Source organism: Centrocercus urophasianus, unplaced genomic scaffold (genome assembly GCF_019232065.1).
Source record: "Centrocercus urophasianus isolate 14NV4802_14NV808 unplaced genomic scaffold, USGS_Curo_1.0 seq_29, whole genome shotgun sequence".
Taxonomy (NCBI): domain Eukaryota; kingdom Metazoa; phylum Chordata; class Aves; order Galliformes; family Phasianidae; genus Centrocercus; species Centrocercus urophasianus.
This window is the reverse complement of record NW_024884855.1, coordinates 10,425,705-10,445,902: the sequence shown is the minus strand read 5'-3', so window position 1 is coordinate 10,445,902 and position 20,198 is coordinate 10,425,705. Positions and strand designations below refer to the sequence as shown.

General features: G+C 41.7%; 1 protein-coding gene across 1 annotated transcript in view; it reads right to left on the bottom strand.

Moving 5' to 3' along the window:
• MAD1L1 (mitotic arrest deficient 1 like 1) overlaps nt 1–20,198 on the bottom strand; it is a 321,305-nt gene that overhangs the window by 279,740 nt on the left and 21,367 nt on the right. The window contains exon 10 of the mRNA XM_042828240.1: nt 6,039–6,125. Within this exon, the coding sequence (XP_042684174.1) occupies nt 6,039–6,125 (87 nt within the window). The remainder of the gene's footprint in view (nt 1–6,038; nt 6,126–20,198) is intronic.

Below are 20,198 nucleotides of genomic sequence, written 5' to 3'. Positions count from 1 at the left end.
AATCCTCGCTTCTTTTCCTTGTGCTCAACTCCTCCCAGCCAACTACTCCCTCCTGAAGCAGCCCAACACCCCGAGCTGCAGCGCGAGGCCCCATCTGAGCTCTCCAGGGAAGAGCTTTTGATGCAGTCACATTCACACCGAGCCATCCTGCAGCTTTTTCTTTCCTCCCTTTCCACTCGCAACATTTTTTTTAGCTAATTGGCTCCAGAATTTATAAGGCTGGTGACAGCAGCCCGGCTGCGCAGGCGGAGCAGGAGGAGGGGAGGCAGCGAGCAGCGCAATGCTGCCGGCACCACCTTCTGTTGCACTCTCAGTACTGCTGCACCGCTCAGAAAAATAAAATAGGAATCCAAACACGAAGCGCAGCCCAACTCACCACGTTTGAAAAGGGGAAAATTAAGCAGACGGAGCAGGGGGGGGGGATGCAATTACAGCAGGAAAAAGAAAAAAAAAAAAACCAACCACCCCGCGTTTCACCATTAGCATTGCACAATAAGAAGGTTTGTCAGGCACCGGTTTAGCCTACACATGTTCACATCCGTCAGCATTTCCATGATAAATCCTAATTTTCGCCATTGTTGATCACATTGAACTCAAACTTGGTATGCAAGTTTTTAGCACAGATGCTCAAATAAATTATGCACATTAGTCATTTAACTTTCAGAGCAGCAAAAGAAAGCTGCTTTTGGGTGGGGAGGGGGGCTGACTGATTTATGACAAGTTTGGGGTTTTTCTTTTTGCCTTACACAGCTAAAGACGACAAGGCGATTCATTTCTCGTGTTGATTGAACATATCCAACAGCAGGTCTCTTGTACAAGTGGTAAAGCTTTGATATTAGGAAAAATATTTGCAAGTGGAACCCACCTCCCCCAGAGTCAGTACAGAGTTCCGCCCCTTACCACACAACACCACAGCCCACATGTGCCTAAGGACAAACACAGCTCATTAAGAAGAAAACACACAAAGATCTCCATAATAGCTGTCTGAAGACAACACGCAGTGCTGCTGACACGATCCGGACACGAAATTGTTAAACAAGCAATCAGCCACAGGGCTGAACAGATTCCACATGCAGATACAATCAACCAACCGAGACATCCCAGCCAAAAAGAGACTTCTCAGACATAAGTGTTTTGTCAAGTATTTGAACAGGCCCTACTTCACAGCAGTTAGCAAGAGCTACAGAATTCACGTTTACCTACTGCATTAAATGTTTACTTTAGACATTTTTCTGGTCAATAACATGAATTGCTACCTGGACACCTGAGGGAATGTTTAATCAGCATCTCCAGAGGAGCACTAACAAATAAAAGCTTATTCTAGTAATAGAACGATGCACAAACAACAGGGATGCTAGCATAAACACCAACAGTCAATCACAACCCTGGAACAAGAAAAAAAAAAGAACAGAGATAAATAGCTTTTGCAACATGTTAATCATTAAAAGCAACCAGAACACTGAAGAGGTGCATTTTGCAGACCCTCCTTCCACATCCTGGTCTCTAAGAAGCACAGTCAAACCGAAAGCAAGAAACCAAATACTACTTGTTTCTACCAGGTTTGCACAGCACATTCTCCACAGAGCTCCAGGCTGAAAAGATGTAAAATTGTAGCTACATCTGTTCCCTGGAGACTGCTCTTAAGGCTCTCTCTATAGAATTGCTTTTCAGCACAACAAGAGAGCAATTCCTTGAGTTCCAGAACTAAAGCTGCCCTGTTTCCTACGGGCTTCTCTCTCCAAAGGTGAATACCTACTGCAATAGACTTCCTTTCCCCACACCAACTCTTTACTTGCAGAGCCCTGATAGCCTCACACCACAGCAAAAAGATGCCCCTGCTGTAGCTGGATAGCAGTTTTCATTAAGCTTGCTGGGATGTATTATTTTGGGGATCTGTACCATATGCCAAACTTGACAGAAGACAACTAGCCACTTCAAAAGAGTAGAGCAGGCACAGAAATGCTCACATACCTTCACACACAAAACGCAGCAATAAGGCACGCTGCCTCACTTGCTCAGGAAATTGGGCTTTAAAAAAAAAGACAAAAATCACCAACAGCAGAGGTCTGGGCAAAATCCCACATTCTGAGAATTAGAAGCAAGTAGCCCATGTCTTGACTAAGCTATTTTGCCTTCCTGTTTCCTGCTAGAGACTCACTATTGCATTAGGGAAGAAAAATCAGGGAAGCTTTGTAGCTACTCAATATCATCACGAATAGCCAGATGTAGCCTGGAAGCTTACTGTTTAAATATGTTTATTTGAAAAGATAGGTCACTCAGTGGGATGCTATCAACTACTTTCCAGAATAAAAAAAGGCATGAAAGATTCACTTTGAGGAGGAGAGCAATACCCACCAGTCATTTTTTCATAACATTGCTCTAAATGAACACAGAACCTGCCAGCAGTTAATATTGCCCTGAAGCATTACGAATAAACATTTGTCTGGTGTTAGATACACATACATCCCCAAGTATAAATCAAGGTGCAGTGTGCCAAATAGTTACACAGAAATCCCTACCTTGTCCTATATTAGACATTAAGTGCTTCTTTTGATCACAAAATAACTCATAAAGCCTATCAAGAAGCCAGCACTCCTCTCGCTGTCAGATAAAAGACATTTCACTGTAATTAAACTTCCGCCCAACTTTCCAGAAGATTAGGGGAGAAAAGGCTGACAGGCTCCATCTGTATTTGTGACTGACGCTCTATGGGACATCCAAGGAAAGGAGAAGATGGGCAGTGGATTTACAGCACGCTTCTGAGCCAGCAGCTCAGAGACGGATGGCTCCAATCTTATTATTACTCACTCATTGTCTTTTTTGCTTGGAAAAGAAGTCCCTGCTGCCTCTCTTAAAAACATTTTCTGTTCAGTGTGCAATCTCTGTTCCCTAGCCTTCAATGCTTTGGGTTTGTATTTCATTTGTAAGTGATAACACACACAGCAGGTTGTTTGGGTAAGTCAACTTCATGTGATTTATACGAATAGAGGTGTAAACAACCATCTCTCTTAAGAGAACTCTGTGAGCACTTGGAGAAAGAAAATATCATTTCAAACACATTCTAAACATCCCTTTTCACATATAAAACTGTATGTCAAAACTCACCAGGTGACAGGAATAAACTAGCAGCACTAAGATCCCAGCATCAGGATCAAAGATTTAGTGCTGCTCTCCCTTTCTTCAGGTGCCCTTCATTCTGTTTGAGGCACTGACTTCACGTTGCCTTGTATTTTACACAACACCTTGTTGGTCCAGTGTCAGTGCTGCACACAGACAAGAGACCATCAGCAATCCATTAGCAATTGTGAAGTCCAATCTGTTTAATGAAGCCATACGCGCTGTGGAAAACAGCATTAAAGGAATGACCATATGCCATAACCCTTCATTCTAGATCACCTGAAGCACACTGTGAAGCAGCTGAGCCACACACCTATCTGCAGTTCTATAGGAAGAGAAGGGACCTTACATAGCAATCTGACCCTTATGCCATCTTTTCCAAGCCTGTCTTGTTTTCTGAAGTCAAGTCCTGCTCATGTTTGGCCACATTAGCAATCAACTCCTGTCCCACTATCAAACACCTCCTTTTATCAAATAGAAAGTGAGGACTCCTCATCAGGCTGTGACACAAATAGGATGTAGCAAGTGCTCACCACGCTAACATGTAGGCAAGATGCTATCACTAGCAATTAAAATGAATACAGACAACTGCAGTGTAAGGACAGAACACTCAGCTTGCAAAGAATCATACCAGGCCCTCCTCTGCCTATGCCAAAGTGCTCCTTGATGACCAGAAACACCACTCAGTTTGCACGCAGCCTCTGTTATTTGGGTTAAGCGACCAGCAAGCGAGTCTGCTGACCAACAGTGCTCCAGACATCCCATCCATTCCCAGTGCAAGTGCTCTAAGGAAAAAAGCAAAGAGACTGTTCATGACAGTTCAGTCTGCAACATCACTCCAATTTCTTCTACTGAACATTGAGCTTTGCATGGCAGCAAGAGGTAACCCAGAACTATCTTTGATTCCCTGCTTTAAAGTCAGAAATAAACTCAGATGCCAACTTCTGATGATGTTTCCTTCAGTAGCTACCAAATCATTAATTTTAATGGAGAAGTTTAATCAAAGCTTAATATGATAGGCAAAATTCCTCTTGCATATAGCTCTGTACACAAATAACCACCAACTATTTATAAATGAGATACAGAACCATCAGCACTGAAGACAGAACACATCCCAACTCGAAGCTAATGAAGTTATAGATGAGAAAACAATAGAAAGCCAAATCACTGCAGGGCTCAATCACTAGAGGGAGTCATGGTCACATATTAAGCTACTGTCACACACAGTCCACTCTGCACACAATTATGAAACAAAAGAAAATCATCAGCTGGATCTGGGTGTCATTCAAAGGAAAAAGAGAAAATTAGATTTGCTTCCTTAACAAGGTTTTATTTCCAGAGACTCAAGAACCTTCTCTCAGAACTTTCAAATCATCCGTAATGAAAGGTTTTAAAAACTGTATCTTATTGCCTACTTTAAGACAGAATAAGGTATGTGGCAGAAGAAAGCTAAAATTGTTAGTTTTGGAAATGACACACAGAGCATTTCATCAAGAAAATGCTACAATTTTAATTTAAGCAGCTTTACAGCCCATTTCACTTGAAATCAAAAAGTAATCTTAATCATGTTTTTACTTTTAAACTACATAGGCACAATTACATCCAGCATGAACAGACAGCACCAAAAGGCTGCTTTTTCAACAGATGATTCCCTTTGGCCATTAATAAATTCAGAAAAAACACTGCTCTGACAGGCTGTGAGCAGCAGACTGTGGGGAAGGCAGGGGGGGAAGAAAAACAACTCAAAAATTACCGATGTTCTTTTGTTTGATCAATTATGACTTCAGGAGATTTGCTTGGTGCACTTTTAATATATGAAATGCCTTTTCTTCCCTCTAATATTAGTGACGGTCTTTGTCATCCTTAGAACTCTTTACAGAAATGCAAACACTGCACTCCTGGCAGTTTACACTTGGCTAACGATTTTACAACTGACTAAACGCTTTTAAAAGCAGCAGCACACAAAGCTTTTAACACCCTGCTTGAATTCTGCCCATCATTCACAAGGCACAGACTATAATATGACCACCTCTCAAACCAAAATCTACCACGTATCTCAGGAGACATATATGCAAATACAGCCCAAGACAAATGAAAGCACTTGCCCAGAGCTCGATTACATGTTTGCTTTATATTTAACACATTACACCAAAGGTGGAAATTCACCGTGCTTCTGCAGCTTAGACAAGACTTTGGCAATGCAAACTGCCCAAGCACCATTTTTAAAGGTGGAGGTACTGCTTCTAAACAGGAAGAGACATCAGGGCAGAAAAAGATGTGCGCTGAGGGTGAGAAGTGCTTTCAGGCACACGATGGAATACTGTCAAGAAATGCCACGTGTAACCCATGCAGTCTGGAAAGTAAAGCTCCAGCAGACAAATTCATTTCCTCCAGGAGATGCTCGCTCCCACATCAGTGCAAAGGCTCAGACACTCTCCAGTTTTACATACATATTCCTGCTCTATAAACCAACTGCTCCTTCTACAGTCCAGCAATGTTCTGCCACCAAAACTACAGGCGTGCTCATCCAACACATCTATACAAACTGGTGCTCTAAGCAAGAAAATTACAGCCCTCAGAGCTCTTACTGCCCTCCTACCCTAGGATCTCTGCTTTGCACATTCGTGATGTGGTGGTTGGGAAAGATGCTCATCTCCCCTTACAAAAACTACAGCTTATGAAATAAAACTGGATAAACTATTCACCGCATCCTCCCACATTTAGTCTCTTTCATACTGCAAGGATTTACATGAGGAAAAAACTCTTTGTCAATATGGGAAAGAACAATAGCATGGAAAGCTCTTCAGAGCAGCAGGGAAATCTGAAGAGCTGTCCTCGCAGTCTGAAGTCTTTATTCTCCTTCCACATGCCTTAATATGGCAGCGCCTTGCTACCCAGCATCCACTACTGGTATCACTTACCTGTTTGTGATGGTAGAGTTCTGCTCTTTCAGCACAAGCTCCCTTTGCTGCAGGGCCACAATTTGCCTCGAGAGATCATCAGGCGTCCTACAAAACAAAACAGACACTTTTAACAGATCATTGATTGAAAGACTTCATTCCATTTATGATTATGAGAAAGGTCTCACGAAAAGCAGATGAAGAAATCTCACCAGCCAAAGCTATCCAGTCCCTTAGGATGACAGGGTTGCATCCTTCTCCCAACATACATCAAAGCTGGTTTAATTAAAGCCATCAGTGTATGCTGTAATGACCACCCAACTCACAGCACCTCAGTATTCACTTGAACCCATAAACCAACTCCAAAACTGTAAAATAATAAAAAAACAAAAAATTCTCCAAAGCAGGTGGTCAACATGAACATTCATACCTTACAAAGCAATCTATACAGCAACAACCTCATTTCAGCCTGGGTTCATCACCTTCTATCTGCAAGAAGCAGATCTGACTCATTTTCTTTCCTTAAGTAGATGTTTTCTTCCCACAGTGATTTCTAACAAGAACATACAGCGATGTGGTAAGGATAAATGCCTCCCCTTCCACAGTATCCTCTTTCACCTGCTAAAGTCGACAGGCACTTAAAAACAAAACAAAAATATCAACCAGAAAGAAATGAACTGGGCACGCTTGGTCTGCCAAGAATCTGCAAGCAGACCCAGGGATTTCTGCAGACAACCTTTGCAGAGTGTAATGCCAAGTCCACAAGGTTCTGAAAAGCGTAATTCTAAGGCTCTTGAACTTCACCCAAATATAGCAGGTTTATCTGGCAGATAATACCAGGCATCTCTTTTGCAATGCATTGAGGGCCTCCTCCCAGCAGAAGTGTTTGGTCTCTGCATCAATGAAATAATTGGACAGATTTTTAAATGGTCAGATAAGTGTATTTGCCTCAGTTCTATTCTCATGTACTCAGAAATTCATACCATCATGTATTAGGACTCAGAACTGAAATTAATCCAATAGTAAAATGAGACAGTATTATAAAAGCCACAGATTTCTAGTAATGACAGCTACTGACAGATCTCCAATTGAAAGAAATCATCCTCATCTGTTAGGCAATTCAAATCAACAATCAGATTCAAGTCCAAGTTCCAGCAATTGGCAGCTTTAGGCTTATACTTATTTCTAGAGGATGTTTTCCTGGCATTGCAGGCTTTAAAAAAAAAGTGGAGTGGCATGGATATAATAGAAAACAAAGTCACTGGGCATTGATCTCCTCTAAAGAAGAGTTAATTTCCATAAAACTGAATTTTGTTGCATGGTCCAGAACACAGGCACCCCTCGTGCACAGTTACCAAACACCTTCACCAGGAGGTTTCTAACCTGCTTCTGCAGTCTACTTCCCATCCCGATCAAACACAACTCAGCAAAACCCAAATTTACTCAGCTCCAAGTAGAGGAATGGCACAATTAAATCAGATGTGCTTACAATCTGAAGAGAGCTGGTCAGCCTTTCAAAGCACCACGTCCACCATTCAGCCCTGGAACAGCCCTGATTTCAAGAGTTTCTGAAAATAAGGCTGCATGCAGATACACCTTTATCCCAGCACACTTCACACATTCTGGCCTTGAGGTGCCTGCCTGATGGGCTAGCTGTGAAGAACGTTTATTAATGCTCCCTCCCTTCCCTATGAAGCAACCAATATCTTAATTTGGATTAAAAAACCAAGAAGTCTGCTGTAAGAGAATCTGACAGCAGTGCTCACCAACACTACTTGCATCACTGCTGCTACTCCAGAGAAGACTGAAACCCTGCCTTCACATAAATACATCCAGATCCCCTGTGGGAAAACTGCTTCTCCACGCACTGCCCTGTGCTCTCCCTGCAAGCAGCTTCCCTCAGTGCAATGGTGGAGCCCACGCAACCCCTAAAGCACACCTGGCTTTATGCAAGATCCAGTACGAAACCACACACAGAATGGCAGGATTCAGGAGCAGCACGTTATTAGAACTGAACACAACACTGAACACTGTGCTGTGTAATTAACAAGATAACAAATGAGAACAAACGACAAAAGTGGTTTTCAAACGAGTGTAGGTTACCTGCTGGCTCTGGTCCCATTATTCTGGGAAGCCAGAACTCTCCTCCTCTGTCCCACCACCCCAGCCTGGCACCACCTTTCCATTGACAATAACATTTAAGCAAAAAAAAAAAAAAAAAAAAAACAAAAAAAAAAAAACAAAAAACAAAACCAAAACCCAAACAAATGTGAACATTTGAGACTAATTTGGAAACAAGCCTTTTTATTTTGCTCTCAACTTCAGGTCCCCACTGCTATACTTTCTAATTTTCCACATGGAAAATGGCTTCTGCAATATTTTTAGTGCTGCACACCATCAGCATTTTACAGACCCTTGCTAGAAAGCTGTGCTGAGCTGTCTTAGTTAAGGACCTATTACCATTTCACAAGGAACTGACAGTTATGCACCCAGAATCAGCTGTTGAAGTAACATTAAACCACGACTCAGTAAGCAGATGAGAATGTTTCAGAAAGTAAAAAAAACTGATTATATTTTAATTTATAATTTATTAGCATGTCAAGCTCTCATTGCTTCTATAAAGTGCTTCAAAATGCACAGCAAATGAACAGATTTGATTGCAGCTGGGTACCTGGCATAAGAATTACATCTGTCTTGTACTTCCATAGTTCAAAACTCAATAGAAGAATTAGCAGTTGGGCAATTCCTTTTGGGGGACCAAGATCTTCTCTGGTTTTTAACTTCAGTTTGTTTGGAAATAAAGGACTAATAACACACCAAATTATGTACCTATTTTTGGAAGTCTCTTGAAACACTTCTCCAGTTACAATTCAACACTGACACAGGACACAGAGTTGGGTCTCTATTAAGTTGCATTGAACTGAGATGGAACATCCCCAGATTTTTGGTACAGCATTTTAGATGGATCCATAAATAGCTTTACACTCAAGCACAATTAACTGATGAAGACCAGAGACAGAAGTCTTCATTAAGCGACCAAAGAGAATTGGGCAATGAAGATGAGAACATAACTGCTCTATCTTCAGTTCAAATCAATGCCTTATTTTGTAAACATCCTCCTTCAAAGTATAAAACCATACATGCTTTTCTATGGTGCACATGAAGCACAGTAGGATTTCAAATGCCTCCTCTCCCCATGAGGACTTTGTTTTTAAACAATTTCAGCTGTTTCGAGAGAAAGGCAACAGCGTCTGAAGAACAAACACAGAACAATAACATGACAACAACAGAAGGATTCTGAAAAGGCATTTTAGTTACTTTAAATATTTCTGTGTGATTAGAAAGGCTGTGAGATGTCTGCAACAGCCTCCTCCTGTACGCTTGAAGCGAGTCCCCCAACAGCCCCCTCTGTATGCTCGAGCTCTGCAACTGCTTCAACTCCAGCATCTCAGGTTTACAGGACTGCTGCCTGCTTTTCTCAAGCTTCACCAGCAGGTCCAGCAGCAGCTCAGGCCCCTGACTCACCTTTCGAAAGGTACAGCAAGGAACATTAACCACAACGTACAGCCTTGTCAGAATACAGCAACAAAGAGTCCTTCATTCGATCAAACTAACCCAAAGCACTGGCAGCAAACCTTTCACAGCATCCCTCTCCTCTCCCCACTGCACCCATCGCCATCCTGGTAACAGACCCGGGCTTCTCTTCATTACACTGAAGGAAAACACTGCCACTAAAACCTCATGTCCACACCTGGAAGTTCTGAGTGATGTTTCACAACAAATCAGCCCTCTCCAGCCCCACTCCAGGCAGCTGCCTCCATTTCCTACCATTCTCATGCCTTTATCCTCCTTCTATTACTGTGTTGCACTAAACCATACGGTCAGGAATCCACCATACACGATGGACACAAAATAATTGAATTCTCAAATTTCCTGGGTAATGAGGATACATTTAGTGTGCAGTAACACTTGGATTAAAATGCATCGCAGAGCAATCGTTTATCTTTATTTGTTTGAATTAAGGCACTAAGAGCTGTCAAAAACAACAAAAGCAAGGTACAGTGCATGCTGTCCCCCCCAAAGAAATGCAAGCTTATACTTTTATGTCAAAAACAAAGCAAACGTAGAAAATCTGAGAAGTGGAAAGCGAGTTCCCTTCGCTTAAAAGATAAACATCATATTTGTGTGCAGAAGAATCAACAAATTCAATTGCTTCTTACCAAAGCAAATGTACCCATTAGCCACTTGAAGCAGAACAACTTCTTTCTAAAGCAGCATTTTAAGTGCTTAAGTGTCTTGATGATTCCAAAGACAATTAACTAATGTTTCTTTCGAAACAACTGAAAAATTAGTAATTAATCTAATCAAGCCATAGCTTGAAAAAGGAAGAAATAAGAGAAAGCTATTTTGGATTCCAGATAATACACTTAGATATAACATTGCAACTACTAATCTTTGATGTTTCATTCCTACTTTAGAAACGCAAACACCTTACCATTTGGCTGCCATTAACATTCCAGACTCTGCTCATCCCTACCTACTGCTCTAATAGCAAGCACAGAACACACCACTGGAATCTGGTTAGCACACACTGCATAATGGGATGTGGCCACGTGAAGGGCTGAAACAGCCCTCAAGGAGAGGGAGTTTCATACGCAGTAGTTTCAAACCCACTGATTTGGAAATTAAGACAAATTATTGCTTTTGTCTTTGTCTAAATCTTGACTCAGAAGTCAGGCCGTCGCAGGCTGTATCACACGACGTGCGATTTATGGGTTTAAGAGAGGCCACAAATGAAACGAAAGCAATTTTGTTGAGTTTGATTAATGTGCTAAAGTTATGGGAAGCCATCTTTCCAAAAGGGATCCAGCTCACCCAAATCATCACTGTAGTCTTTCAGGCTTCTCTTCTCTGGGTGAAGCTGGGGAAGCACAGCAGGGTTAGTCTAATTGCCTGCCACCACTGCAGCAGGAGTCACTTGCTTTGCTCAGTACATTTTCTGCCACTGAAGTTCTGAATCAGCTTGCTGAAATTACACCTTTCAACACAGAGCTGTTAACCAGCTCAGCTCTCATCAAAATATATCCTCAAGCTGTCACTGAGCTTACAGTGATACAGCCTGAGTCAGGCACCATCAGCCAGGTGGGCAAAGCACCAGGGGCTCACACATGAGACATAATTGTAATCTGGCCCCAGACATGGTGAGAAGCCCAGGCTGTCCCTACCATAGGAGATCAGCACCACAGCACTGCTTTGGTTTCTTTTGGGAGTGGGTGAATAATTCTATGTTCTCTTTCAAAGAACTCTGCTAACGTCAGCCTTCACCAAGATCCAGAACTGGCTATGCTTTAAATAGGAAAGATTAATGAGGAAGACAGTTCTAACTAGATAAACAGAACAAATGACACTGAGCTCTTACTAACAACAAGCAGATTCCCCACTCGAGCTCAATTTGCAGTGGTGCAAACCCACAGGGATGTTCTGTAATTGCTCTGCTCTTTCACCCTATGGCATGAAGCTGACCACTTGTTTTATTCCAGTCATAGCATGTTTTGCTCTCCACTCAATTCAGCTGCCACTCTTCAGGGTTTTGCACAGAAGCTAATGATTTGTAGAATAAGTAATGAATAAAAACTGTATAGATTCTAAGGCTCTTACTTATGCTTGACATTTACAAGCCAATCAAAGTCTATTTTGTCATGGCTTGGTCTCAACTCTCTTCAGTCAAAATAAAAAAAGAGGATAAAAACAATCTCTCTGCTATTATGACGGAGATGAAATCAATTCCTCCTTGCAGCATGCACTGCTATGTCTTATCCCAAAGGAAGAAAAAGGGACAACGGTCCACATTTCAATCATGCCGCAGCACAAAAGAATTTTAATTAGTCTTTAGCACAGTTGCATAAAATGAAGCTGTTTATAAAGCCAAGAATAAGTCATTTAGTATATAATTCAAGAAACACGGAGCATATCTGTAAAGCTATTAAGTATTCTGTATCCTATGTTTCTCCGATATAAGAAAATAAACAGTTCTTAAGGTCTTCCCTTCTTCCTTTTGTCGGTTATCAAGGAGCCCTAACAGGCCTATTGTCCTTACTAATCCACACCAGCCACTGCCTTTGAAGTTCTTTCAAACTATTGTTTGAGAAATGACAGAGAAATCCCTCTATCAACAGCACATTCCCCAAACAGCAGCACTGCTCCTCTCCAAGTCAGACAGCACTGCCCAGTACCACCCGTACCACCTCGCTCTGTTCCACATTTGATCACATCTTATCACTACACAATTTCTTACAAATCAAAAAACAGCACCCTGCATTAAGGAGGATGATCCTTAAGTTTTCATGGATTCATTCACAGCCGGTTTGAAATTCCAAACCAATCACAGCTTTGCACTGCTCAAGACTAAGCTGACTTCCATGGATAACGCTTTCTTTTTTCGCTCCATTTCACCCCCTCCCCCATAGAAAACAAAAAAACATTAGAAACCAAAAGTAAAAACAAATCATTAAACTTCTAAAGCACATTTTAGGTACATACGAGCAATGGTGCAGAAGTAGTCAAGTTGAAAATCCTTCATAATCATTTTGGAAGTGGCTGCTGCTGCTCACATACCAGGGCAGCTATCAGCACGATCTTCACAATTACAGTAAATTTTTTCTCAATTTGCAATTTAACTTATTGACTATAATTACATATTAATGGTGATGCCAAAAGGTAGTTTTTGCTGTGTGTAGTTTTGTAGTCGTTGCCCTTAAGATTTCAAACCCAACTTGTAAACATATTTAATAATGTAACGTTTTCTTTTACTGGAGCAGCAAAAGCCACAATAAATCTTTTATCCTTCACAAACTCAGTTTGAGAAAAAAACAGCTGAAAAGAAAAATAATGTGAGGAAATACACAAAGTAACTTGTTTCATGGAGCCATACGCAAGGCAGTTTTTCCTAAAGCTTCCATTCATCAGTGCAGTTGGAGCAACAGAGGATAGTAGGAACTATTTGTTAGGGGGGAGGGAAACACAGCTTCACAATGGGGGATAACATCAAGCTAATCCAAAGAACTGGAACTGAATATCTTATTCTTATCATGAGCGTATCCCAGGACTTGTGAGGTATTTGAACAATTGTAAATAGCCATAAGAAATAAGCATTCTGAAATTGGAGACTGAAACACAATGATAGGCTCATTGGAAGTGAGCTCTGAATAGAAAGACGTGGTATATTTCAGAGAGAACATTCAACTGAGGCCCATCCGAAATCCTCAAGAAGATTCCAGGCCAACCACTGGGATTACATGGGCTGAGGAGGTATCCTAAAAGCCAAAATAGAAGGAATAAATGAAATTTCCAAGCAACCAAACAAATCTCTTTTCCTAAATGTCAAGTCAATAGATAAGAGCTGGTTCAGGAACTTGCGCCCCATAAAGCTGAAGGCCAGCTGGGATGACTGGTTCCAATGGAAGAATCTCTGCTAGAAAACATACAGCATTCAAATTAAGTAGGAATGGAAATAAACTGATTGCATTAGAAATTATCATTTTACTGAAGCTCCACTAGCTCTAGTATGCTACATTATTTCAAAGACATTTGTAGATTGTTGGAGTACCAAGAAATCAACGAACATCAGCTTCCTTTCAAGGAGGAAAGAAAAAACATGCAAACACAACCTTCTGGCTTAACTTCCACATGTACAGAATTTACAAACAAAGACATCATTTTCAAAGATAACCAGGGCTTCTCTCTGATAGCAAAAGAAGTTAAATACTGCCCCTAGGACTGGGTACTGACAACATACATTTGTTTAGCTATTGTAGCAGAGTTCACTGAATTGATGGCCTTGTTCCTTTGACGTTTCTCTGAGATAACCCTGGCAGGATGCTGATTTATCTCAGTTCCTGTATTGTTTTCAGCATCTTTACTGATCATAATACTTATCCAGACTCTTATCACTGCAAATATTTGCCAGCAGTAATACGAAATCCCTCACACAGAGCAAGAGGAAATACTATTATTGCCTACCTTCAAGTCCTTACAAGAGTCTAGGCCACGCTTTCAGCTGCATTTAAGATAAGAGGGATTTGACATCTCATGTTTTGTTTTTATTTATATCCCATTACTATTGCACACCACATCCATATCATGCAGGAATAGGCACATTAAATTGCAACTTTAAGCTACAATAAAAGTTACTTTAGCTATTTTTTTTAAAGTATAATCCAATAGCATTAGTCACAGGTGAAGTTACGGTAACAATTTTAGAAAGAAGAGCACACTGATAAGATGTTCAGCTGGAGCATTATTCTTCTAAACAGAAAATTGAGGTTAAGACTGTTGCTTTGATTAATTAAAAGCTACCTAAACCTCAATCGGGGATTATTTCAAAGCTTTCCACAGCAGACATCTCACCTCTAGCAGGAGCAGAAAGTGAAACAGCCTGGTTTCAGCAAGCATGGGATGCTAAAACAAAGTTAGCAAAGAAGAGAAAAATGCAAAGTTGATAAGTTATTACATTTATCATGGAAAAAAGAAAACATTAGTGGAACAAATGAAGTAGAAAGAGCCTAAGGAAGACACTTGCACTGTCAGCAGCAGCAGCAAGTAATTTGTATTAAGACAACCCAGAGGGCTTCAGCTGCCACTGAGGCTCCATTCAGGGCAGATGTGTCATGTGCATAATTTACTTAGGGATAAGAGTAGATTTCTACTCTCTAAACCAGACCAAAAGAAAACCTAAATTTTGGAGCTTGAGATACAGAGTTTAAGCAATCTGACTCAGGACACTGAGGAAAAAAAAAAAAAAAAAAAAAAAAAAAAAAAAACTTAATTCAACTCCAATATAGCAATTTTTAATCCCATGTTCATTTAAAGGATATGCAAAGTTACCAGTTACAAGAGTTGTACCCTAAAGCTTCATTTGCTTAAATAACTTGAAGTGGTTCAGTATCACTATGGAATGCTATTCTGATGAATGCAATACTAATAAGTTAATCCTGAGACATGAGCTTAAATCCAAGCTTTTTGCTGAGTCTAACCCTATGTTCAACTTCTGCATCACTTCCCAGTAATTGCCTGCAAGCTTTTTACCCTTCAGAGCCCATTGCTCAGGTACCAGTGGCTGCAAACCCTACCACCCACCTCCGGCCTCCTGCATTAACGAAGCACAGTCCTCCCCCAGCTGTCCATCAGAACTGGCAAGCAAGCTCAAGTTCAGGAAAATGAATTGCACAGGTCCCCAGACACATGTAAATAAAAATGAAGAAGTTTCAGATTAACAGCGCTGCCTTCAAACCCTTCCCCCAGCTCAGGGAGGATTAAAGAGGACTTCAAAGAAGCTCAAGCTCCAATTAGAACAGTGTGACCACCCCAGGGACACAAATATTCCTCTGATTAGAGAGATGCGCTCTTTGAACTGTTTTGCTAAAAAAAGCTTTCCCAACTTTAAACAAAGGCAGAATTTCTTTCTTTTTTTTTTTTCCCCCCTGTAAAATTTAACATTCAAAGTGAAGGACAAATAACATTTCAGACCAAAAGTTTCACGGAAGCCCATCAAGACAGCAGCTCTATGTAAGTACTAACAGACAAGAGACACGCTAAGATTGAAGCATCGTGGTCCCAGTACAACCAGATTCCACAAGTCATTAAAACAGAAGAACAACTCAGAGTGACATTGTTGTAACAGTGTTAGAGCCAGAGAAGGATGGCACAAAACCCCACTGCAGTTTACAAATCAGTCTCCTCAGCCCTACTCTCCCTAGAGGGCAGAGCACATCAATCCCACCTCTTTCTCAAACTCTGTTTCCTCAACATTCAACTCCCCCAAGCTGCACATACAAAGCACTTCACATCTAAGTCCTCTGACACAGTGATATTAAAACACACACCCTCTACCTTGGAACTAAGCACTGCTTTTAAATCAGTAAAAGGCAAAAAGAGCCCTTACTATGTTTCTCACACGCAAAACCTTCCCTCCCAAGCCCCTCATTCCCAAAAAAATAGAGTTGAATCACACACCCTGAAAGGTTTAGCACCAAGAATGATGATTATGAGAAGAAATGCTGGGAAAACAACCAAATCTTTAAGCACACCACAGCGGTCAGAGCTAAGTGGATACAAATAAACCTGCTTGTGAAAGCCCAAACCCAATCACCACCGTCCATAAATAACAAACAACTCATGTCACAAGGAAATAGAAGCAAAGATACACAGGAAGTGGAACCGCTGCAGTGTAATCACATTAAAGATGTGAACAGAGACATTTCAGCAATTACTGCTCTCTTTGTCAGCAAACCAGTACTTCAGCTCAGCTGCCTGCACCAAGCACAGGGCAGCCAAAAGCTATTACAGTCTCCCTGTGCCTTTGCCACAGGCTCCCATGACTGGGGCGAAGATAAGAGCTGGGCTGGTGTCACAGGCAGCTTGATATCATCTCGGTTTACGACAGCAGTAAAGTTTTAATCACTTGTAGTGCCTGCAGCTACTAGAGGAGGCACTAATGAAATTAAACAACAGTTTCTAAAATAACAAATGCAGTCACAGAAGAGAACTACCTGTTCTCTCCATAAAGAGAAACAATCTAACATTCCTGCTTCTCACCACTTCTACATCCTCCCTTGCATCTACATTCATCTTCAAGATCTCATTTCATCACACTGTGCAGTAGAACATACAAGACCACCACAGCCAGTTGCTTTTTCATTGGTAAGTTGGCTTTGCAGAAACAACCAGACAGCAACGAAGAATTAAAAACCTCTGGTCTGGAAGTCTTCTCAGTGTCTGCATAACTGAAGATCTCTCTCCTTCAGGATCTGCAGCTCCCAGGCTCTGCCCCTCACTGACATGACTGCAAATCTAACAGCTCCATGCCTGCAGAAAACATCTATCAGATATTCCTAACTTCTCTCATTCTTCTTGAGCTTGTTTGGGAAGACAGAAAGCATTTACGAGTGTAAATAGGAGACGTGGTTACACAGCAAGTTTCAGAGATCTACAGGTTGCCAGAGAAGTTGTGGAGGCCCCGTCCCTAGAGGTGTGTGCAACCAGGCCATGTTACAGGGTTGGAACTCAATGATCTTTAAGGTCCTTCCAATCTAAGCCATTCTATGATTGGATACTTAGAGAACAAATGCAAACAAAAGCAGCAGCCATTAAGCCACAAAACAACGTAATGCCACAGTCAGCTTCTTTCTCCCTAAGCTTGGCTGAACTCTGATGCTTTCCTGTTACTTCCCTGAGAAAATTTTTAATGTCCTTTAACAACTTTGGCTTACATTTTGAGCCTGTGCCAGCTGAAAGCATCCTCCATCCACAGCTCAATCCTCCTTCCTCTGGTGAGCCACAGCTGCCCGTATGGATCATCCCATTTCAGAAGCATCTCAAAGAAGCAGTGCCAGAATCAGGCTTTTTCTTACAAAACTCAAAACCTCCACTACGTTTCATACTCCATCTCTGCAAAAACAGGATTAAAATGAAAACAAGGGCGTATGGAAATAAGTTTCCTCTGCTCGAAAGTAACTACAGAGCAGTCAGCCCCATGGCAAAGCATTTCCAGAGTTACGCAAGGAGTCCAGGGTTTCTAGAGCTACCACAATACCATTTTCTACCAGATTTACCATTACTTTTGCCAGGAAAAAAAACCTGCAGATGGCACACGGCAGAATGACAGAGATAAGATACTAAGATTTTGAACTGATGCAGGGCAAAGAGTTCTTCATGACCCCAGGAAAGAAGAAACTGAATTAAAAAAAGCTATTCCCCTCCCTCCAATTTCCACCTTTCCTGTAAGCTGATGATCTTCTCAATCAGTACAAGTGACACTGACAGCAGCCTTCCACAAAACCAGCCCCACTGTGCATGGGCATTTTGCTCCTCGTTACACCTCCTTCCAAAAGCTGAGCTCTGACAGGCTCATACATTCTCTGCTGGCATTCCTTCTCCCATAGAGAACCACACACAGCCCTGAGGGAATGGACACAAGTACTGCAGTGAGAGAGGCATAAATCCTACGAGGAAACCTTTGCTTCAAACCCAGGGAAGTACATAAACAATCCCATGCACACATACAGAGTCAGACAATGCTTTTAAAGTCGGGCTTAAAATGCTCAAACAATTTCTCAGAAAGGAGAGAAGTGAGCTGCCTATTGATTTTGCATCAGGTACTTCAGGAAAGAAGGGGAAGAGCATAACAGTTGAAATAAATGTTGCTGTTCCACCCACACTCTCCTCAGAAAGCACAAGGGCTTTAAATACACAAAATCCATTCAAATGAATACCTGTGAAAGGCCAGTTACCCAAATTGGGCTGCATAGCAGAAGGGAATAGAAATGAGACAGAGTCAAACCACCTCCAGAATGAATTTGAGGGGAAGAGGGTATGTTTCACAAGAGGAAGGGTTTTGATCCCACCTTCCCTCCTCCTCTCCCACCCTCCTGCAGCCATCACGGCCCGAAGAGACAGTAGAAGAGGATTCCATTAATAAATATATTTCAACTTTCTTTTCAATGGTGCTAAAAATGTATGCAAATCCATTCATAATTAGGTTTAAAAATTCCATTTCATGGGCTAATCAGACTTCAAAAAACTCAATTTTAGTTTTAATCAGATTTTAACAAGGATATTAAGTCCATTCCGTTCAGAAGAGGGAGAAACGGTGAATTTAACACAAAATATATTCAAGCTTAGCTCTGGGAGATAATTAAATAAAATTAATTTGGCAAGGGTTGTCTGTAAATGGAAACGCTCCAGACAGCGGAGCACATTCCTGAAGGAAACAAAAGCAGTTCATTACTGTACAAATAGATACAACGCTCACTGTTCAGGCAGAAGGGAACTGCAGCTCCTCCACAGCAGCAGGACAAGCTGGGCCCTTCAGCTGCTTCCAACAGCACAGCAGTTTGGGGAGATGATGGTAGTTATTTCCTTCTCGTTTCAACTACATCTCTTCAGCCTCTCCTCAGCACAGCAAGGATGGAAAATGCAGGAGACCACATACACAGACCTTGTGATTTCCAGTCATCAAGAAAAGAGACAGCTCCTTGAACTATGAAATCCTTCAGTCAGCTTGGTCAGCAAGGCTCTCATCACATGTAATTTCACATCCCATAGAGTGGTTCAGATTTCCAGCTTCACACTAGAAGCATCTCACCCTCCCCAGCTGAATAAAGGTTTTAAAACTTCAGTAACTGCCCTCTCATGTATCAGTTCCAAAGGACCAAATAAACATTTTATAGGCCCTGCACATCTTCATGCCCCCTTCTGCTGCTTCTTCCCCAGCTACACTGCTGACTTTCAAAGCACAAAGCACCTCCTTGACCTCAGTACTCACACCTATTCATCTTTACCTCACTCTCAGCACTGATGAGCACTTCCTGGCTCCCTCACGTTGCCCTTTCTCCTCTCATAATCTTCTTTGGAAGAGCACTTTAGCATAGGGAATTTGTCTTCCTCTTCCTTGTGAAGGAGCACAACTGCACGGGGTTACGCAAATATGGACAAAATAACTTGAGAAAAAATATTAACTGTGTGTAGGTAAATGCCCCAAAGTCAGGCTGATGAAGATTAAGACCACAAGTGACCTCAGCTCTGCCCCCCTTTGTTTGCACAGTCAGGTCCTTCAACTCCATGCAGGACTTTCATATATACTGCTAAACATCAGCTTAACCAGCTCCTCAGAAAACGGGTGGATGATGTTAAAAAGCTCAGCAATCTCAGGCACAGAAGTGCAAATCTTTGAGCACTGATGTTGCCAGATTTGTCTGACTTTTAACCACTAACATCACACAGCACACTGTCCAGGAAAGTCACTTCTGACAGATGCTTTACCAACAAATATCATGAAAACAAACCAGAAACAGTTGACTCCAGGCTGCATCAGAAGAGGGGTGGCCAGCAGCAAGAGGGAGCTGATAGCCTCCCCCTACTCTGCCTTTGTGAGCCCTATTTGGACTACTACACCCAGGCCTCCTCAGTGCAGGAGAGATGCAGAGCCACGCAAAGACCTCACTGCAGCCACCCCAGTGCTTGAAAGGAGCTTACAAGCAGCAGGGGGACCAACTTTTCACACCACCTGATAGTAACAGGACAAGCGGGAGCAGCATTACACTGGAAGAAGGTAGATTTAGGTTAGATGTTAGGAAGACTTTTTTTTCCTCAGAGGGTGGTGAGGTGCTGAAACAAATTGCCCAG